General features: G+C 51.2%; 1 protein-coding gene across 1 annotated transcript in view; it reads right to left on the bottom strand.

Annotated features, from left to right (window-relative positions):
* The window catches only part of LOC103191015 (methylcytosine dioxygenase TET3), a 61,836-nt gene that overhangs the window by 15,308 nt on the left and 23,515 nt on the right, over positions 1 to 23,013 (bottom strand). The window contains exons 3-5 of the mRNA XM_042344413.1: positions 8,273 to 10,000; positions 7,593 to 8,130; positions 1,796 to 1,886 (exon numbers count right to left, since the gene is read on the bottom strand). Of these exons, the coding sequence (XP_042200347.1) occupies positions 1,796 to 1,886; positions 7,593 to 8,130; positions 8,273 to 9,955 (2,312 nt within the window). The 5' untranslated portion in view covers positions 9,956 to 10,000. The remainder of the gene's footprint in view (positions 1 to 1,795; positions 1,887 to 7,592; positions 8,131 to 8,272; positions 10,001 to 23,013) is intronic.

Consider the following 23,013-nt stretch of genomic DNA (forward strand, 5'->3'; position numbering starts at 1 on the left):
GAGTGAGTGAGCGGGTGCGTGAGGTACTGAGTGAGTGCGTGAGTGAGTGAGCGAGTGCGTGAGGTACTGAGTGAGCGAGTGCGTGAGGTACTGAGTGAGCGAGTGCGTGAGTGAGCGAGTGCGTGAGTGAGCGAGTGCGTGAGTGAGCGAGTGCGTGAGGTACTGAGTGAGCGAGTGCGTGAGTGAGCGAGTGCGTGAGTGAGCGAGTGCGTGAGTGAGCGAGTGCGTGAGGTACTGAGGGAGCGAGTGAGTGAGTGAGTGAGTGAGTGAGCGAGTGCGTGAGTGAGCGAGTGCGTGAGTGAGCGAGTGCGTGAGTGAGCGAGTGCGTGAGGTACTGAGGAGTGAGTGAGTGAGTGAGCGAGTGAGCGAGTCCCCACCTTCTGGATGGAGCGCTGTGGCTCCTGCAGCACAGCGGTAATTAACTGATACAGTCCGCGCTCTGTTGGCCGCAGACCTTCCCCTTCACACCACAGCCTTATCAGCTGCTGAGGATAATCATATCACAACACGGAGCAGCCGGAGGCCGGGAGGTCGGCTCCCGCTCCCGGCAGCTCCCACTCTGCCGTCGGGAGACTTGAAAGGTCTGACTTTCACACGCAGCCTAATCCCAGACTCCGTGTTGCTGCCGGGGTGATTTAAAGCCATGACAGACCTCAACGTGTACACACGTGTGTGTGTGTGTGCGCCCACAACACACACACACACAAACACACACACACATACACGCCTTTAACCCTTCCTCTGCTGGATACAAAGCTGCTCACTCCACCCGCGTTCATCCGGCTTAGCCCTTATTTTGTTTTCTACCCCTGCCCCCCCCCCCCCTCCGCCAACACCCCCAACCCCAACCCCCACCCCTGGCCCCTGACCCTTCCCATTGACCACTTCCCCCGTAACCTTCTCCCCACCCCCGCACTCTTCCCCCAAGACCCTCTCGACAAAGTTCACCCTGGGGTCGACGATGCTGTTGCTCGTGTCAAACAAAACCAAAAAAAAAGCTCAGGCTGACCCCAACCCGTCCGTCCGTCTGTCCGTGAGAGTGTAACGACGCCAAGACAGGCTTTCTCCCCACATGCATTTCCCAAACTGGATCCAGACATCCAGGTTTTGTGTGTCGCTCACTCACTCACTCACTCGCTCACTCACTCGCACTCTCCCAATGATGGAGACTGACTCACTGGTTACAGAGCAGTGTGGCTAACAATCCCCCACACTGGCCACTGCGGAGAGGAGAGGTGAGGTTAGGGGTCTGACTCACTCCGGTGTGGGCTGTGAGATCACAGGTGATCCTAATCCAATGCATTGTCCTTTGGACGAGAGTCAAATCCATCTCCTGCCGCCCTCGAAGACGCTACTCTAAACCAGATGGAAGTTTCTCTCCCAGTTGGTGTCCTCTCCCCCCTCCCCACTCCCCCCCTCCCCCTCCCACACACCCGCCGACCTGGTCAGAGCTGCTCTTTGCTGCCTGTTTGGGGCTGAGCTTAAACCCGTACCACAACACATGACATTTACACAGCGCCTCTCACATCATGAGGACGTCTCAAAATGCTGGACAGTCAGGGGTTTGGACCCGAGCTGGGGTTTGGGATCAGGAGGGGGTGGAGGGCAGGGAGGGTGGAGGTAGGAAGGTGACCAAAGGCGCGGTTGGTCGAAGAGGAGGGTCTTGAGATGGGCCTTGAAGGAAGCGAGGGAGGGGGCGAAGCGAAGGGATGGTGGGGCGGAGTTCATAGTGGGGGAGGGGCGCGGACAAGGGTGGAGCCCGTTGGGGGTAGGGAACAGACAGGTTAATAAGTACCTCTCTTCCATGAGCTCCCGGATCGATGCCACGGTGGGACCAGAGCCCAGGTGGGTGTAATACGGACCCTCATCTTTCTCTATGATTTGCTCTGCAACAGAAACCAGTAGAAAAAGTTAGTCAGTGTGAGGAGAGAGACACTGTCTCTCCATGTCACCAGTCAGGAAGGCTCAGTAACTCCCTGACCATAATAATAATCCTTGCACTTGATACAGCGCCTCATCACGTCTTCAAGACGTCTCAAAGCGCTTCACAGGATATACTGTAAAGTCAATGACTGTATATTTTGTGGGCGAAACCCGGCATCCAACACAGCAGCGTCCCCACAAACAGTGGTGGATTGAAGTGACCAAATTATTATTATTATTTATTTATATTTTTAAGGGTTTTTACCCCCGGAAAAGTGATCGGTAAATCGACGAGCAGCTGGGTTCCTGCTGACCGCGAGGTAAACAGAGGCGTGTGGAGTAGGGAAATTTGTCTCAAGTTTCGCACAGACCAGGAATCAAACCCAGGTCCTCTCACTTGTGCGCTAACCACTGAGCGACACTAACTTCCTAATGAAACGAGAGACTGGTAATCCGGTCAGTTAGTGCCAAGCTGAGACTGCCCTACAAACTCCACACGCCTCTTGTTTACCGAGCAGTAAGTAGGAACCCGGTCGTTAATCAATTGGCGGATCGCTTTTCCGGGGATAATAATTCCTTCAAAAATAAATAATAATAATTTTTATTACTTCATTCACGAATGTTTGTGGGACGCCGTTGTACGTAATTGGCTGCCGCATTTCGCCCATAAAATACGCAGTCAATTCACTTTACAGTTTATTCTGTGAAGTGCTTTGACACCTCTCAAAGAAGAGATCAGGCGCTGTATCAAATGCAACGTTATTATTGCAACACATACAGTCACTACACACACTATACGCTGTGAAGTGTGTGGAGATGTCCTCCCTTCACAATAATGGTGGAAGCAGAAAGTGTCGATTCTTTCAAATACAAATTAGGTAAAATAGGAAATAATATCTTGGGTCACATCAGGAGGACGAGGTGGAAGGCAAATTGGGTGAACCTTGGTCTTTTTTCATCTAGTAATTCTTATATTCCCATGTTCCTGATAAAGTGCTATATCAAATTAGATGGTTACAACAATAATAATAATACTTGCATTTGTTAAAGCGCCTGATCACACCTTCGAGACGTCTCTTAGTGCTTTACAGAATATACTGTAAAGAGAATTGACTGTGTATTTTGTAGACGAACAGGCAGCCAATTACGCACAGCAGCGTCCCACAAACATCATTTTATTATTATAATAATTGTTATTATTGCACAAAATAGCCCCAGTTGCACCACTTTACAATAAAACCTATAAAACACTTTGAGACGTGCTGATGATGTGATAAGGCGCTGTATTGAACACAAAGGTTTATGTTATTGCAGCACGGAGCAAGCTTGGCTCAGCCTATTGAAGGTTCACTTGTGTAAGACACACACCCTTCCCCGCTGACAGTCACACTGTCTGTGAGTTCAGAGACGGGCTGTGAGATCAGGCTGATCCCGGCAGAGTTCACAGCGTAGCTGAGTTTGGGAAGGCACCATCTGTTCCTACACGACATTCCTCAAGTCTTAAAATGTGATAACTATTCAACACAGGAGGAGAGGATATGGGAAAGTGAGTGACAGAGAGAGAGAGAGAGTAGTTGTTACAGAGAGAGAGAGGCTGTCACAAATCAGCCGTCACATTCACCTCCAAAACACACAGTCACTACATTTTACAATGAAATCCTGTGAACGCTGTGAGACATCCTCCCGGGGTAAGAGATAATAATAATAATAATAATCCTTGCATTTGATATAGCGCTTTTCACGTCTTCTCGACGTCCCAAAGCGCTTCACAGAATATACTGTAAAGTGAATTGACTGTATATTTGTGGGTGAACGCGGCGGCCAATTGCGCACAGCAATGTCCCACAAACAGTCGTAGATTGAAAATGACCAATTTATTATTGTTTTGTTTTTTTGGAGGGATTATTATTAGGGCTCTGTGTGGAGTAAGGAAGATGCTGTATTGAAAGCACGGATTGTTAGTAGGTGTGGCAGGTTGGGGGTGGGGGTGGGGGGGGAAAAAGTGCACGTCTCTCTCTCTCTCTCTCTGTCTGTCCAGTGAGTGAGTCTAATAGGTGGGGAGCTTGGTCTCAGCATCTCTCCCCTGTGAACTGCGTTCTTCAGCAGGAGAGAGAGAGAGAGAGAGAGAGAGAGAAAACAACTAACTGTTGCCCTGATTGAATAATCAATGAAGGGCAAGGTTTCCGACTGGCAGTGAGGGCAGAGTCTCACAGGCGGAGCAACAACAACTTGCATTTCCGCATGTCCCCTCATGCAGGCAGCGTCCCAGAGCGCTTGCCAGTGGCAGAGCATGACACCGAGCCGGGGGGAGGGGGGAGGTGACCGTAGACACGGACGAAGAAGAAGGTCTTCAGGCGCGACCTGAAGATGGGGAAGGAAGGGGGCGAGACGGAGGGATAGAGAGAGAGAGCTTCAGAGTTTCGGGGCACAGTGGCTGGAAGTGCGGCCACTGACGGTGGAACGGAGGACACGAGGGACAAGCAGGAGGCCGGAGCCAGTCGAGTGGAGGCAGCGAGCAGTGGAGTGAGCAGGTCGTAGAGGTAGGGAGGGCTGGGCCAGGCTGGGCTGGGAGATTCCACAGCCTCCCATGGCTACTGTGTCTGAGCCTTTGCGACAGGTGGATGTAAGACAGTCCGTCACCTGAGGCGTGAGGCAAACGGTCAAAACAATTCAGCCCCTCCGCCTCGCATCCTCCCTCCTCTCCTTCAAGGCCCATCTCAAGACCTTCCTCTTTGACCGTGCCTTGGGTCATCTTTCCACCACCCTTTTAATAGACCACAGCTCAGGTGCAAACCCTTGACTGCCCAGCGCCCTGGGACCTCTTTCCGACATGAAAGGGCTGTGTAAATGTGATAATATAATAATATTCCTTGCATTTGATACAGCGTCTTATCACGTCTTCGAGATGTCTCCAAACGTCTCAAGTGAATTGACTGTTGTTGCTGTTGCGGGCGGGCGGGGGGCGGGGGAAGTGGGGAAGAGATGCCGACAGGTCTTGACCGACGATTAGTCAGGAATGCTGTGGTTCACAAGCCCACCCCCCCTCACCTCATCCCCCCCCTCCCGGCGTTTCTCATGCTCCGCACGTCTCTTTGGCAACAAGCCAATCGCAGGATGAAAAGTAATCCCAGCTGGACGTCTGCCATGCAGGCAGATGGACATCAATACTCCACAAAAGGGAGTCGTCTGATTTAATTTAGGCATCTGTTACTTGAGACACTGGTAAAGTGTTAAAATCAGAACTTTTATCCCTCCGACTCGCTGCTGTCTCGTTCCTTGGCTCTTTGTCAACCCCACAGCAACCAGCCAGCGGAGGGTGGTGGCGAGAGGGGGAGAGAAGAGGAGGGGAGAGGGCGTTGGTGGAGAGAGACAGGAGAGAGAGAGAGAGAGAGAGAGGGAGGGGAAAGTGTGTGTGAGAATTAGAGAGGGAGAGAGGAAGGAGTATGAAGGAGAAAATGTGTGAGAGAGTGAAGGATTGTGGAGAGAGAAAGGAGAGAGAGGGTGTCTGTTTTAGCGGAGAGAGAGAGAGAGTGTGTGTGTGAGAATTAGAGAAAGAGGAGAGAGTATAAAGGAGAAAGTGGACGTGAGAGAGAGTGAAGGAGAGAATGGAGAGAGCGTGGAAAAACAGAATATGTGAAAGAAAGAGTGTTTGAAGGAGAGAAAGTGTATGAAGGAGAGAGAGTGTGATGGAAAGCGTGTGAAGGAGATGGAGGAAGAACATAAACATAAGAACGTAGGAATTTGCTGGACAAAAGAAGACCAAGGTCCATCGAGTTCTCCTTCCACCTTCCTGGCCGTCACTTCACTTGTTGTGTCCCAAACTATATACAGTGGAACCTCACTAATCCGGACCCTCAAGGGACTGAGCAAAAGTGACCGACCTGGTGAGGTGACCTGATTACTGAGACAGGTCACTGATGTAATGTTAAGGGCATTGGTAATGGGGAGGGGGGAGGAGGATGATCATTCAACAATCACACTTGGCAATAGTAAATCATTAAAATACAGGCAGCGTCTGTACTGGGGTGGGGTGGGGGGGGCACTCTTGGCGGCTGAAATCAATGACCGTTGTCCTGATTAGTGAGATGCCCGGTTTACTGAAGCAGACAGACAACCTTTTAACATGGACAACGAAGGAGACTGTGAGAATATGTTTGTAATTGTGAGACGTGGATTACTGAAGTGGCAGCAAACCGGGTCCTACTGTACTGTGTCCTCACATGTTATTTCATAACAGAAATCTATCTCATTTGCTTCAGAAAGGAGGGAGAGGAGGGAGGGAGGGAGGGAGAGAGGCAGGGAAAGAGGGAGGGAGGTAGGGAGAGAGGCAGGAAGGCAGGGAGGGAGGGCGGGAGGGAGAGAGAGATCGAGAGAGGGAGGAGGAGATGGATGGATGGAGGGAGGCGGAGATGGAGGAAGGGAGGGAGGGGGAGATGGAGGGAGGTAGTGAGGGAGAGATGGAAGGAAGGAGAGATGGAGACAGGGATGGAAGGAGGGAGGGAGAGATGGAGGGAGGGAGGACAGGTTGGAGAGAATATTTAGGCCTGACTTGTGGCTGTTCCCCGGAGGTGTTTGAGGGCTGTGCTGCCGTGTGTGTCACTGGGAGTCAGATTGTACAGCTGTTAGCGACGCCATCCATCAGTCTGTGGGAATCAGACACGGAGCAGAGCAATGGGGCTATGGACAGATTGGGTTTCCAAACTGTAGTGGGTCAGTCGCAGGTCAGTAACAGGGGCTGCTAATAAGTGCTAAAGGTCCGTTAAGGCGACTGTGTTGCTTTTGTGTCCGAATGCGGAAGACGATTTTGTGTCGTGACGACGCCACAAACGGCCGGGAAGAGAGGGAGCAATTTTATCTGTGGGGGTGATTGTTGGCCAGGACACAACCTGACCAGGAGAAACTCCCTACTCCTTGCTAATAACTCGAAGAGGGACTTCTAACACTCACCCAATCAGACCATAGACAGACAGACAGACAGACAGGGAGTTGGGATCAACATCTCAGCGAAAGGAAGGCTCGCCCGACAATGTGGTGCGAGAGAGAGAGAGAGAGAGAGCAGGGCCCGGGCTGGGGCTGGGGGTGGGGGTGGGGTTGGGGATCCCAAAACACAAATAATAATCCTGGCATTTGACCCAGCGCCTTATCTATCTTCAAGGCGTCTCAAAGCGCTTCACAGGATACACTGTAAAGTTAGTTGACTGTGTATTTTGTGGGCGAAATGTGGCAGCCAATAGCGCACAGCAGCGTCCCCACAAACAGTCGTGGGTTGCGTAACCAAATTAGTATTATTTGGGGGAAGGGATTATTATCCCTGGAAAGTGATCCGTCAATCGACTAACAACCAGGTTCCTACTTACTACTAAGTAAACAGAGGCGTATGTGTGGAGTAAGGAAACTTGCCTAAGATTTCTCCCCGCCCGGGAATGGAACCCAAGTCCTCTCGCTTCCGAGGTGAGTGCTGTAACCAATAAGCTATAGAATTCCACAAATAATATAAATGATAATAAACCTAACATTTGATCCAGTGCCTTATCATACTGAGGCATCTCAAAGCACTTCACAGAATATACTGTAGAGTGAATTGACTGTGTAAATTTGTGGGTGAAACACAGCAGCCAATTGCGCAAGTCGTTTAAATGACTCTTAATGACTTGGGTTTGCAAACTCACCCACGCAGTCGCACAACGGGAACTCCATTTGCGCCCGTTTGGAGGGGGTGTCCAGCAGGTTCTTGGTCGGGGTATCCAGGTATCTGAGAGGAGACTCCAGGAAGCCGCTGAGGGAGGGGGTGAGGGGCATGCCATCTTTCGTGGGGGTGGCCTCTTCCGACGATCCCTCCGTGTTCTCACCCGAATACACGGTGGACAGCACGGTGATGCCGCCCGAACTCTCCACCTTCATGTGCTTGGAGGAGCCAGGTACGAAGGAATTGTTGAGGAGTTTGGGATAGCTTTCCCCGGGCTGGGGCTGGGGGGAGCTCCCCCGACTGTCGTGGTTGAAGAACGAGAACGCAGGGTGGGGGGCTTGAGGTTGTGCCTGAGATTCAAAGCTGCTCTCCTCTGCGAGGGTGGGGGTCTGCGAGGCCGGGAAAGGGGCCGAGCCGGACTCGAACTCTGCCTCGAACTGCCTCAGCAACTCCTCAATCTTCTCCTCGAACGTGCGGGGGCTGTGAGGGGCGGGGGAGCCGCCGTCCTGCCCCGGAGCTGGGGTGGGGGTGGGGGTGGGGGTTGTGGGGGCTGGGAGGGAGAGGGGCCTGGGGCTGGAGTGGGGGTGGCGGGGGCCGACGGGGGGTGGCCACACAGGTAGGGTTCTATCAGGAAACCCCGAGGATCGTGCACTATCTCGTTGCCGGGCCGGGGGGAGCCCAGGGGTCGGGCTGGGGTCTGACCAGTTGGCGTTGGGGAAGGAGTTGGGCCTGCAGCCCGCTCGGTATCCGCGGGTAGGGGTCCAGGGTGGTCCGGTGCTGGTGTTGATGGTGGGAAAGGAACGGGCGGAGCTGGAGGTGTTGTTGTTGTTGCTGTGGGGGGCCTCCCAGTGCAGGCTTGGGGATGGGGCTTTCTCTTCGCTGTTTCTGCATGGGTTGGACTTTCTTCTTCTTCTCCTGTCCCAGCTTCTTGGGTTTGGGCCTCTTGAGGAGCTGGTGATGTGACCACCAGTCTGGAGGTTGACTGGCTGGCGACAGACTCTGCTCCTTGAAGAGGTTGCGTCTGTGGTGGAGGTGTTGCTGCAGGGCCTCTTGCGCTCGCTGATGCACGGTCACTTGCTGCGTTGGTTGGGTTTGTGGCGTTGCTGGCTGCTGCGGAATTCCGTAATAGCCGATCCCGGGAGCCGGGCCAGGACCGGGGCCGGGGCTGGAGCGCGGCAGCTTGAAGACGGGCAGCGGGAATTTGGCGCTGTTCTTGTCTAGTAGCTGCCGGAGTTCCAGCATGGGGTCTCCGAGCGAGGGGCCAGACTGGCTGGAGCTGTAGGCAACCTGGCTGAGCTGGGCACCGCTGGTGGCCAGGCAGGGGGTCTCCACGGGAGGCTTGGGGCTCGGGAAGCCATCGGGGAGCCTGGTGACGGTCGGCACGTAGCGGTCAGCCAGCTCTGACCACGGTGACTGGACTGGGGCAGGGTAGGCCGAGACCGGCTGAACAGGTGGCTGTGGATGGCCCTGCTGCTCCTGGGGGTGTTCGGGTTGAGGGCCCTGAGACGTGTTGGGGCAGGAGCAGGTCTCCCCAGGGGCTGGGGAGTTGTTGCCCCCCCCACCCAGCCCGGCGTCCTGGGGGAAGGGGAGGCGGGAGGAGAGCTGTGTGAGGGCCTCGATGGCCATGGCTGTCTGGAGGCTGATGTTCTTCTCCTTGGCGATACTCAGAACGCTCTGAGAGTAGTGGGTGGGTTCGGGGGGGCTGAGGGCAACCGGCTGAGGCTGGGGCTGGAGCTGGGGCTGGAGCTGGAGCTGAGACTGGGGCTGGAGCTGGGGCTGGAGCTGGGGTGAGCCGTTGTGAGCCAGGGGCTCAGCGAGACCCTCGCCCGCCCGGCCCTGCCCTTGCCCCCCACCCATCGCCGTTTTGATTTTCTTCTCCAGCCACTCCAGGTAGTCAGGACATTGGGGTCCGTCACAGTTACAGTTGGGGGGCTTGCGGCCATGCCTCTTGGCCAGGGTCCAGGCGGTGGTCAGGGTGCTGAGCTCCGGACACTCCCCGTTGGTGGTCAGCAGCAGCTCGGTGTCACCTTTCTCTCCGGGTGAGACCCTCCGCCATGAACGCTCGCCTCGCATGACCGACACCGGGGAGTTGTACAGAGCCTCGTGGTACGGGGTGGGCCTCCTCTCCTCCCCTGGGGGGCCGGTACTCTGACTGATCGCTTCCGGTTCCCAGTCGGTGCCGCCGTTGAGGTGTTGAGGTAGCCCCGAGACCCCCGCAGTCCACTCGCCGCTCTCCGCAGCTGCGCCGCATGCCCCCTGGTGACAGTAAACGCCGTTGGCCAGGCTGGGAGCCATGGTCAGCCTCAGCCCACTCTCTTCAGCCGCGTTGCTCGTTCCTTCTTCCATTGGGCCTGTTTTGGGGCCATCCACCGCGCTGCCCTCTGACCCCGTCTGAGAAGAGAGAAAGAAAGAGGTTAGGGCTGTGCCTTACACATCTGTCTGATTCCCTGGCTTTGCTCAAAGTGCTTCACGGAATACAGTGACTATTTTGTGGGCGAAATGCGGCAGCTAATTGCGCACAGCAGGGTCCCCACAAACAGTCATGGATTGAAGTGACCAATTTATTATATTGTTTTGGAGGGATTATTACTGAAAGAAAAGCGATCCGCCAATTGACTAACAACCGGGTTCCTACTGACTGCTGTAAACAGAGGAGTGCGTGTGTGTGTGTGTGGAGTAAAGAAACTTTCCCAATGTTTCGCCTTGTCCCGCCCGGGAATCAAACCCGGGCTCTCTCGCTTGTGAGGCGAGTTCTCTAACCACTGAGCTACAGGAACTCCCTTTTCCTCAGTGGCAGTCGGTCTTACTCAGATTGAGTTGAGCAGGAGGGATGGTGGTGGGTGGAGGGGAAGACGGAGGGTGGGGAATGGGGGGGAACCGGAGAGAAAGAGCAAAGGGAGGCAGGATAAGAAAAACTGCCCGATACCGTACTGTGGAGGAATAGGCCAGAGCAGGACATGCTGTCCTTGGCTTAAAATCAATGAGTTACACAGCTCCAGAGTCAGCAAAGGAACCTGACAATCAATACTCACTCTTACCAGTAACAGTGCGAAGTATCAAATAGACAGTCACAAAACAAGGCACACGTTCCCCCGCCCCCCACTACACCCCCCCCCTCCCTCGCAAAGAGAGGTTACTCAGCCCTCGCATGCACGGGGAGGTTTGTATTATCTTGGGGCAAAGCTGGCCAGATAGCGCTATCAATGGCTAAGCTGTGTGTGGCTTTAGCTGGTTAGATAAACTCCAGCAGTTACCCCAACGCACACTCTGGGCTCCCCACAAAGCCTTGGCTCTCGCCAATCTGCGCCTAATGCTTTCTGGAATTAGGTAATCAGGATACGTCCCTCTAGGGAGAGAGAGAGAGAGCCCATTCCATTCCAACAATCTATCTCTGGCATTTCCACGTGTAGGTGAGATGCAAGGAATCTTCAGCTTGGTTTGGAGAGTCTTAAGTGACGGGTTTCCACACGTGTCAAACTGATTCTCAAAGAGTTGGTTTGGATTATTATAGTATAAACAACAAATTTACATTTGTAGACGTCGGTAGGACATATAGTCACAACATGGCGAGTCAGAACACGCGAGACTGAGAGAGAGAGACTGTCAAAAAAAATACTGTTTTATTTTTGATCAGGCAGTCTGAAATCATGCGGAGTCCAATAGATTAGTGGTTACAGCACTCGCCTTGCAAACGAGAGGACCCGGTTCGATTCCCGGCAGGGCAAAATGTTGGGCAAATTACTCACTCCACAATCCTCTGTTTACCTCGCAGTAAGTAGGAACTCGGTTGTTAGTCAATTGGCGGATCGCTTTTCCAGGGATAATAATCCCTTAAAAAAATAGGAATTTGGACATTCAATCCACGACTGTTTGTGGGACACTTGTGTGCAATTGGCTGATGTAACTCGCCCACAAATTACAGTCAATTCACTTTACAGTTTATCCTGTATTCCAGGTATGTATGCCACCCACACACACGACTTTCCCCCAGTCTGGAAAGGAATACGCACTATCCTTCACCCTCTCTCATAGAATCATAGAATCATACAGCACAGAAGGAGGCCATTCGGCCCATCGTGTCTGTGCCAACTCTTTGAAAAGAGCTTCCAAATCAACACCACTCCCCCGCTCTCCCCACATAGCCCTGATCAACCCCACTCCCCCCGCTCTCTCCCCATAGCCCTGATCAACCCCACTCCCCGCTCTCTCCCCACATAGCCCGGATCAACCCCACTCCCCACTCTCTCCCCATAGCCCTGCAAACTTGTCCTCCCCAAATAATTATCTACTTCTCTCTTAAAAGTTTTTAATCGAATTGGCTTCCACCGGCCTTTCAGGCAATGGCTTCCATATCCCAACAACTCGTTGTGTGAAAAAAGTTCTCCTCACCTCCCCTCTGTTTCTTTTAACAACTATTTTACATCGGTTACCGACCCACCCGCCAGTGGGAATAGTTCTCCTTGTTCACTCTATCGAATCCCTTCATAATTTTGAAAACTTCTATTACGTCTCCTCTTAACCTTCTCTGCTCCAGGGAGAATAATCCTCGCTTCTCCGGCCTCTCCTGATAACTGAAGTCCCTCATTCCTGGTACCATCCTGGTCAATCTCCTTTGCACCTTCTCCAATGCCTTGACATCCTTCCTAAAGTTGGGGCCCAGAACTGAACACAGTCTCGAGCTGAGACCTAACCAGTGTTTTGTTAGAGGGGATCTTATAGAAACCTATAAGATCACCAAAGGGCATGATAGAGTGGATAGTGGGAGACTGTGTCCCCAGTTGGAAAACTAAAACCAGTGGTCACAACCTTAAAATCAGAGGCAGCCCTTTCGCACTGAGTTGAGGAAGAACTTCTTCACTCAAAGGGCAGTGAATATATGGAACTCACTACCCCAAAGGACTGTTGACGCTCAGTCCTTGAACATATTCAAGACTGAGATAGATAGGTTTCTTATTGCAAAAGGGATTAAGGGATATGGGGATAAGGCAGGGGGGGTGGAGGCTGGGGAGTGGGGGGGGGGATATGGGGATAAGGCAGGGTCAGGTTATTATCTGGAGTTAGATTAGAAGATCAGCCATGATTGAATGGCGGGGCAAGCTCGAAGGGCCGAATGGCCTCCTCCTGCTCCTACATGTTATGTTATATAAAGGTTCATCATAACTTCCTGACTTGTGTATTCTATGGCCCTATTTATAAAGCCTTGTATCCCGGATGCTCTTTAACAGCTTTATCTTCCTGTCCGGCCACCTTCAAAGATTTCCTTATATGACCCCCAGGTCTCTCTGTTCCTTCACCCCCTTTAAGTTTGTCCCATCAGCTTATATTGCTCCTCATTCTTCCTCCAAAATGCTTCACTTTGCATTTCTCCACATTAAACTTCATCTGCCCCGTGTCGGCCCATGTTACCAGTCTGTCTATGTCCTCTTGCAGTCTGTTACTGTCCTCCTCACTGTTTACTACTTTTCCAGCTTAGTATCATCTGCAAACTTGGAAATTGTACCTATACCCAAGTCCAAGTCATTTATATAGATCAAAAACAGCAGTGGTCCCAATACTGACACCTGAGGGACACCACTGCACTTCCCTCCAGTCAGAAAAACAACTGTTCACCACCACTCTCTGCTCTCTGTCTCCCAGACAGTTCTGTATCCGCTGCCACTGTCCCTTTAATACCATGGGCTTCTATTTTGCTGACAAGTCTTTTTTGTGGCACTTTATCAAACGCCTTTTGAAAATCCACATAAACTACATCAACTGCACTACCTTCATCCACCCTCTCCGTTACTTCATCAAAAAACTCTGTCTGGTTTGTTAGACACGATTTGCCTGTAATAGATCCACGTTGGCTGTCCTTTATTAACCCATATTTTTCTAAGTGAAAATTTATTTTGTACCAGATTATAGTCTCTAGAAGTTTCCACACTACTGACGTTAGGCTGACTGGCCGGTAGTTCCCAGCTTTATCCTTCTGCCCCTCTGTCCCCCTCGTATAAAAGTAATAATCCTTGCATTTGATATATATATATAACTTATCACATCGTTCAGACATCTTAAAGCACTTCATAGTGAATTGACTGTATAATTTGTGGGCGAAACACGGAAGCCAATTGGGCACAGCAGCGTCCCACAAACAGTGGTGGATTGAGTGACCAAATTATTAGTAGTTTTTTTTTGAAGGGATTATTACCCCCGGAAAAGCGATCCCCAATCAACTAACAACCGGGTTCCTACTTCCTGCCGGTAAACAGAGGGGAGGGTGTGGAGTAAGGACTTGCCTAAGGTTTTGTCCCGACCAGGAATCGAACCCAACAACAAAATTACATTTGGCGAGTGCTCTAACCACTGCGCTACAGGATTCCAGGTTTAATATGTAATAATCCTCGCATCTGATAGAAAGCTCATCACAGAAGCTACTATAAAGTGTATTGGCACTCCTTCCTCTTCGGCTGTGCCTACGGTCACCTCCCCCCGGCTTGGGGTTGTGCCAGGGTAGAGGGGCAGGAGAGGTGGGAGGGGTAGGGGAGGAGGGGAGCCTGAGCAGCTAACTCTGACCACCAATGAACAGGAAATGCCTATTTTCTTACATTCCTAAAATAACCGAAGCCAATAACGCCTCAGAACTCTCTCTCTCTCTCTCGCTCGCTCTCCTCCCTCAGCCCTCCTCTCCCTCCAAACACGAGTGAGCCTGAGATCGAGCTCAGCCCCCAGGCCCCTGCGCTGCGCTATCTCGTGACGGGATGAGGCTCTATAAATGCAAAGGTTATTATTTTATTGCTGACGCCTGCTCCGGGCGTGGTTTTACAAGGAAAAAGGAAGTCGGCGGCTATTCAGGAAGTGAGAGTGTTCAGCAGCAATAATAATAATAATAATCCGTGCATTTGCTATAGCGCCTTTCATGTCGTGAGGACATTACAGTGGAACGTAGTGAGCAATTTAAGTCGAGGCAATGGATGGTCGAGACTGAGACCGTGAGCAATTTACAGGGTTGCATGAAAAACACACAGTTACTACACTTCACAGTAAGATCCTATGAAGTGCTTTGAGACAGACGTCTTCCCGACACGAAAGGTGACAGTGGGGGTGGGAGGTGAAAACCCACTTTGTGTGTGGATTCCAGGTACGGAGACCTGTAGCGTAGTGGGTGGAGCGCTCGCCTTGCAAGCGAGAGGACGGGGTTTGATTGCTCGGTTTACCCGGCAATAAGTAGGAAGCCCATTGTTAGTCGATTTGTGGATCGCTTTCTGGGGTAATAATCCCTAAAAAAAAATGGTCACTCAATCCACGACTGTTTGTGGGACACTGCTGTGTGCAATTGGCTGCCATGTTTTGCCCACAAAATATAGTCACTACTCTTTACAGTATATTGTGTGAAGCACTCGTGAGATATCTCAACAACGTGATGCGGCGCTGTATCAAATGCCAGGATTACTATTATTATTATTATTATATTCCATCCTGTGTTCACATCACATCCTGGAAGCGGATTTACTCCAGACTGAGTCAGGGGTGTGTTTTTTTGTTCAGATCAAACCAGACCAGTACCGTAGCGAGAGAAGCCAAGAGAGGAGTCAAGTGGGGGTTTTGGCAACACACGGGACCCATTGTATGTGATCTGTTTGTAGTGGTGACACACTCGCAGTCCTCACACAATGGAACGCACATATCAAAGGCCTGATGGTTTGATACAGCAACGATGTCATGTTCGTGTGTTGGCCCGGCACGGCCTGGCGGGCAACACCATCACCTCCAGCTTATAGCTTCGAACCACCCCACTCACACCCACTGCCCCCCCATCACTAACAACACAGCGCCCCTCACGCAGGGCAGCGTCCCAGAGCGCTTGACAGTGGCGACATGACGATGGGGGGAGGGAGGAGGTGACCGTAGATCACGGTCAAAGAGGAAGTTCTTCTGGGGTGATCTGAAGATGGGGGGAGGAACAACAACAACTTGCATTTGTACAGCACCCTCCACGCAGGGCAGCGTCTCGGAGTGCAGGGGCCAAGGCAATGATGATGCTACAGAACCTTTCCTCCTTTCCTCCTCTCCTGCCTTCCTTCCCTCCGGCCCTCAGCCCTCCTCTCCCTTCAAACACGAGCAAGCTTGAGAATGAGCAAGAGGCAAGGCAGGGGTAGGGCAGGGGGCAAGGCAGGGGTAGGGCAGGGGGCAAGGCAGGGGTAGGGCAGGGGCAAGGCAGGGGTAGGGCAGGGGGCAAGGCAGGGGTAGGGCAGGGGGCAAGGCAGGGGTAGGGCAGGGGCAAGGCAGGGGTAGGGCAGGGGGCAAGGCAGGGGTAGGGCAGGAGGCAAGGCAGGGGTAGGGCAGGGGGCAAGGCAGGGGTAGGGCAGGGGGCAAGGCAGGGGTAGGGAAAGGCAAGACTGGATCCTGGCTGTGATTTAGGCAGTGGGCCGGACAGGATGATATTTTCTCTCTCGCTCTCTAATCCCTCTTAATTTCTTCTTCTTTGAGGAGAAAATCCCCATCGTGTTTAAAAGGGATTTTCCACATAGAAAAGGTCTGAGCAGCGCATTCTCCAGTCTAATCCCTACATTGTGACTCTTGTCAACAGACAGCTGAGGAGCCAGGCTAGCGTTCACCTCCCCCCACCCCAACCCTCCCCCCACCCAAACCCTCTTCACCCCCACCCCCAAACCCACCTCCTGATCCCCAACACCCCCCTCCACAGCTAAACAAAGTCATCGTTCTCTCTCCCTCGGTGTGTCAGTGAGCGAGTGAGTGAGCGCACAGCTCCCATTTCACACGGAGCACTGTGACCACTTTCTATTTTCCCTGTTCCAGTTAAGACAAGTCTCCGGTCTGTCTCATGACAGTCGAGTGCCTTGAGACGTCCTCCTGACCTGACAGGCGCTGTGTGAATGCCATTTGTTGTTGGTGTGTTGGCAGAGCCTCGCTGGGCAGTGCAGTGTTGTCAGACAGCTTGACACGGGAGGTGATTATTTCTCTGAATGATCATTTCTTTAGGCAGTGGGTGGGTGGGTCGGTGTGAGCTAGCGAGCGAGGGAGGGTGCGATTGGGGTTGGAAGCAGGGGAGACAGCAAGGCCAGGCTGTCTCCTAAATAAAATTGAAAATAAACATATATCTAAAAAGTTTTTTATGGTGAGCTGCAAGCCGGACTCACAGGGTTAACACATGTGAAAATATTGGACAGATGGTCTGTGTGTCTTCAGTTCCTTTGTTTGGTCAGATCACAGGAGGGAAAAAAGCAAGGAAGCCATTCGCGTGTTTAACCCTCTCCCAACCCACAGCGGCAGATCAGCTCCAGATCACAGAGAGCAAAGTGCCTCACCAGGATAGCCAGGGTTAACACACAGCACTGAGGGCTGGTCTAGAGAGAGGGGGGGGGGGAACGCAGCGAGGGAGGGGTAACGGAAAGGGAAGGACAGAGAGAGGGGGAGAGCGCGGGGGAGAGAGGAGAGAGGGAGGGAGGGAGGGAGAGAGGGGGAGAGATGTAGGGAGGGGGAGAGAGGGAGGGGGGTGGGAAGAGAATAAGGGGGTGGGAAGAGAGTGAGGGGGGGTGGGGAGAGCAGGAGGACGGGGGGGGGAGAAAGGGAGAGGGGTGGGGGAGAGAGGGAGGGGGTGGGGAGAGAGGGAGGGAAGTGGAGGAGGGATGGAGGGGGGTGGGGGAGAGAGGGAGGGGGTGGGGAGGAGGGAGGCAGGAAGGAGGGAGAGAGGGAAGAGGAAGAGAAAAAGGGAGGGGGAGGAAGGAAGGAAGGAAGGAAGGAAGGAAGGAAGAGAGGGAGCGAGAGTGCGGTTGTCAGCATGCATGTTTAATGAGGACCCTGTCTATTTCTGACGTTGTCCATCAGCAGACTGCATTACACACAGACTCTACCCTCCCTCCGTTCCCAGCAGCTTATTAATAATAATAAAAAACACCGGGGACGAACTTGAAAATTAATATAATAATCCTGGCATTTGACACAGCACCTTATCACGTCTTCAAGACGTCTAAAGCGCATCACAGGATACACTGTAAAGCGAAGTGACTGCATATTGTGTGGGTGAAGGAGGGAGGGTTTAGGAGGGAAGAGAGGGAGGGAGGAGGGGAGAGCGAGGGGGAGGGAGGGAGAAATATTCCACCAACTTGCAATGCATTTTAAGACACTTGACATTATCCAATAAGAAACTTCACCACAAAAATATATATATACAGAACATATTTAGAGAGACAATGACATTACTGATAAAGGTACAGAGGGTGGTGTGAATTTCCTCGATTATCATGCTTCAAAATCATGGCTTTTAGCCTCCAGTGAGGCAGTTTCTGCAGTTAGATGGAAGGGTGGGTGTGGATTGCTATTATTTTAATTTATATACTTATACAAATTATTTTAATGTGTATAAATTTATACAATAAAATAATAGTGAAATGAAATGATATGTACATTAAAACAATGTATGTGTATAGTATATATAAATATATACATTAAAAAATAATAGTACAATAAAATATGTACATTAAAATAATGTATGTGTGTAGTATATATAAATATATACATTAAAAAATTATTCCCTCAAGAAAAAAAATTTGGTCACTCAATCCACGACTGTTTGTGGGGACGCTGCTGTGTGAAATCGGCCGCCGTGTTTCGCCCACAAATATACAGTCAATTCATTTTGCAGTATATTCTGTGAAGAGCTTTGAGACGTCTCAACGACGTGATAGTCGCTGTATCATATGTCAGGATTATTATTATTTATTACAATGTCTGAATTCCTCTCACTGGAAGCTGTCACTGAGATTGGAATCAGAGATCATTGGCTAAAATAGCAAAGTGCAAAGTGCGCTCTTAAAGATTACTGGGAAAATAGCAAGTGGAGAGGAGGGGGGAAGGGGGCCGGGGGGCCGGGGGCGGGGGAGGGGGGTTGGGAGGAAGGCTCTCTGCTCAACATGGCAAAGCCTTTTAAATCGACTCTGGATCCCACAGTGCACCGGCTATATAACAATAGGTCTGTCTGACTGTCTGTCTCTCTCCCTCTCTCTCTCTCTCTCGCGACACAGACCCACGGTGTAGCTCAGAGCTTGTCAGTCCGTTCACTCACACGCACACACACACCCCACCCACACCCACCCCCCGCAATAAAAAAAGGACACCGTAAAAGGGGCCACTTACATATGACAAGTCCACGCGGTATAGAGGCAAAGTAGAGAAGTGAAAGGAAGTTGTAACATAGAGTCCCCGGGTGAATAACTACTACACTACTGAGTGCGGGCAGCAGAAAGCAGGAAGCAATGTGTTACTCAGTCTCTCCACACCTCCCCCACCCCGTGCTAACAGCTGTAGGGGCCATTATCCATCTCACACACTGCACGTACGGAATCCAAACAAAAAGTGCCTCTCACTCCCTGTCGGACTCGCGTGAGACAGAAACTACTGAGGGACAGAGATGGCCAGTGACAAGACTTTATTATCTTTACCAGCTGTACTCCCTGCACCTCCCTCATTCCCCTCCCGCGCCCACACCCCCCTGTTTTTTATTTGCGTGTCAAACGGATCGCGGAGCTTTTAAAGGCGAGGTGGGATGTGTGGCATTCTCAGTTTGGTTCGGAGACTCTTAAGCAACGGTGATGGGTTTCCGCACGTGTCAGACGGCCGCCCGCCCGCCCGCCCGCTCTGCCTGACCAAAAAAAAAAGGGCTTTAAAGGCGGCGTTTAAAGAGACGAGCGAATGTGAAAGTGAGGCTCTGCCCTTTCGTGAGAGAGAGTGTGAGAGAGAGAGAGAGAGAGAGAGAGAGACTGACGCTTCCACCAGTGAAGGGAATCCTTTAGGTGCGCTCTCTTGCTCTGGAGCTTCTGACGTAAAGAGGTGAACATCAGCCCCTTCCTCCAATCCCTCTCTGTCCCTTTCCCCCTTCTCTCTTGCTCGCTCTCGTCCTTTTCCCCTCCTCTTCTCCCTCTCTCTTTCTCCCCCTCTCTGCTCTGTCGCTCCCTACCTCCTCCTCCCTTTCTCCCCACTTCTTTTTCTATACCCCTCTCCCCTCTTCCTCCCTCTCTGTTCCTCCTCTCTCTCCCCATCCGCTCACTTCTCTTTGCCCCATTTTCTCTTTCTCTCGCACTTGATGTACAAACACTTCTCAACAGAATCCGCTCTGAGCCACGAGTGACCAACAGTCCCTCAAACACACAGTAAAGTTATTTGTTCCCCTCACTGTTTGTGGGGATGTTGCTGTGTTCCCTCACAAAACACTGGAGGCAAAACCCCATGAAGCGCTTTGAGACACCCTGACGATGTGATGAGGCACAGCGATGGAAATGCTGAGAGTCTTAATATTTATCGTACGTGGATGTGGAATGGGAAGTTAGCGACTCTCGTCCAAGAAAACAGTCACTACACTCGCAGACTCTTCATCACGGGAAGCGCGGGAACGCGATGGGAGAGAGCGGGAGAGAGCAGGGAGAGCGCAGGAGAGAGCAGGGAGAGCGCGGGAGAGAGCGTGGGAGAGCGCGGGACCGCTGGCATCACTACACACTACACACTGTCTGTCCACTACACACTAACCCGGTCACTGCTCTCCCTCCCACTCTCCCTCCACAAGTGGCCAAAGGCAAAGCTGTAACCCTCGGCAGCACTGTATAGTCAGGAGTTCCCAACGTTAACCCCATCCTCGCCACCAGCGAGCCTTTGCAGTCAGCTGTCAGGGTGAAGCGTGCTGACTGTCAAGGACTATTTTGGTCATGAACTCACAGTTTAGGGAGATTCTATATGTTATTTCCTAAAAGAAAACAATCTAATCTGTGTTTGAAAGAATCAACATTTCCTGCTCCAACCGTCTCCACAAGTTCACTATTCGTTCACTGAAATAGTGTTTGCGTAGATTTGTTCTGAATTTGTCCCCTTCAATCTCAGGCCGTGGCCTCTGGTTTTACTATCCTGGACAAGTTGAAACAGCCTCTAATGATCTATATTGTTTTGCCCCTTTAGAATCTTAAAGACAGCGATCATGTCACCTCTCAATCTTCTCTTCTCCAGCGTGAACATGTCCAATTTACTTAGTCACTCCTCATAGTCCAGTCCTTCCATTCCCTCAGTCATTTTGGTTGCCCTCCTCTGTATCTCCTCGATTTCTCCCATATTCATTTTGTACTGCGGTGACCAGAACTGTATAGTCTCTAAGTTTGGTCTCACCAATGATTTATACAGTGGCAGAATTCCCCCACTATTTTGGCTATTGATCGTCTGATACATCCCAACATCTGGTTTGCTTTCCTCACTGCCAGGGTATTGTTGGGAGAGCTTCAATTTATTGTCAATCAGGACCCCCAAGTCCATTGCATTTTCCATACATATCATTATTCTTCCGTTCAAATAATAGCCCCTTCCAGGATATTTTGTTGCCATGTGAAGTATTTTACATTTCTCCACCCTGGAATTACATCTGCCACCGGATCTGCCCAATTCCGAAGTATGTTCAAATCCTCCTGTAACCTATGTTGTTTGCAATCTATCACCTTCATCAGCTTGGCGTCATCTGCAAACTTAGCTATTGCCATTGCGACTCCTAGTTCCAGATCATTTGTAAAATTATTAAACAAATAAGGTCCCAAAACAGAACCTTGTGGAACTCCACTGGTAACATTTCCCAGTCTGATGACATTCCCTGTACCACCACCCTCTGCGTTCTTCCAGTCAACCAATTGCAATTCCATTGTAATAAACCTCCACTGATTCCCGCTTTCTTTACTTTCAGTACCAGCCTCTGGGTTTTGGTGCGGTTTGTCGGTCAGGATACTGAACAGGAGAAACTTGTTTCTCTTTTTCAAAAAGTACCTGCGGGTAAAATTTTTAGTGTCTGACCGAAATGTTGACTCACTTTCCTTTCTCCATAGATGCTGCCTGACCTGCTGAGTGTTCCCAGCGACTTCTGTTTTTGTTGCAAGGATTATTATTATTATTATCGGTGGTTCACCCACTTCAGGTGAGATGCTCCCCCACCACATCCCGTTTGGGCGGACACTAAAAATCTTCCCCGCAGGCACTTTTTGAAAAATTGAAGCGAGTTTCTCCTGTTCAGTATCCTGACCGACAAACCCCACCAAAACCCAGCCCTTATCTAATAGAGAAGGAGGTCATTATTTGGGGAGGACAAGTTTGCAGGGCAATGGGGAGAGAGCGGGGGAGTGGGGTTGATCAGGGCAATGGGGAGAGAGCGGGGGAGTGGGGTTGATCAGGGCTATGGGGAGAGAGCGGGGGAGTGGGGTTGATCAGGGCAATGGGGAGAGAGAGGGGGGGAGGTGGTCAGGGCTATGGGGAGAGCGCGGGGGGGTGGGGTTGATTTGGATACTCTTTTAAAAGAGCCGACAAAGACACGATGGGCCGAATGGTCTCCTTCTGACGTGAAAGACGCTATACAAATGTCAATTTGTTATTGTGGATTCTATGAACTCCATTTTATAAAGATTGTTTGTTTATTTCCCGGCTGTTTGCTGGGATGTGGCTTCCGCAATCACCTACAATATTCACATTTTACACTACATGTTACACTGAATCCTGAGAAATCTTTTGGGACGTCCTCCCGAGGTGAAAGGCGCTGTTATCAAATGCGTGGGTTACATCATTACTATTAGCTCCTGGTGATATCCTTGACCAAGCCGTGTGGTTTTAACTGGTTAGATTCCAGCAGTTACCCCACTACGCACACTCTGGGCTCCCCCCAAACCTTGACTCTCGCCAACGTGTGCCTAATAATTTCCGGCATTACGTAATCAGGATTCGTCCCTCCAGGGAAAGAGAGAGAGAGTGTATTCCATTCCAACAATCTATCTTGGGGGTTTCCAGATATAGGTGGGATGTGGGGAATTCTCAGTTTGGTTTGGAGACTCTTAAGCAAAGGTGATGGGTTTTCCGACCTGCTCAAAAAAAGATCCTGGGGAGGAATGAGTTAAGCTAAGTAAGGGCATTGAGACTTGATTTCAACACTGCGAGGACTTAAATAGTTCTCATGCTTCTGGGTCATAAGGTTGTGTGCTCAAGTCCCACGCCCATATGGTCTGGACTGATGTTCCAGTGCGGTGGGTGTGGGGCGATGACTGCATTATTGGAAGGTGGGACCTCCTGACGCGTGATTGAGATCTTCTGTTCTTAATGAAGTGGATGTTAAAAGTTCCTGTAGTGCCCGGCTGACAGCCCCCTTCCCCCACTCACCCCCCCCCCACCCTCACATATAAATTAATTCAATCACTTTCATGGCTGTTCAGGCAAATCTGCTGCTTCGTTCACTACAAAACACACAGTCACTACACTTAATAGTAAATCCCACTTTTAGATGTCTCGGTGACGTGAATGGGGGCCATGTCAATGATGTGAGGATTATTTGCACTTCGATCACGTATTATGACACCGAAAGGGGGTGGGGGGGGGAATGGGTGTAGGGGGAGAAAGCACTT

Source organism: Callorhinchus milii, unplaced genomic scaffold (genome assembly GCF_018977255.1).
Source record: "Callorhinchus milii isolate IMCB2004 unplaced genomic scaffold, IMCB_Cmil_1.0 Scaffold28, whole genome shotgun sequence".
NCBI classification, from domain to species: domain Eukaryota; kingdom Metazoa; phylum Chordata; class Chondrichthyes; order Chimaeriformes; family Callorhinchidae; genus Callorhinchus; species Callorhinchus milii.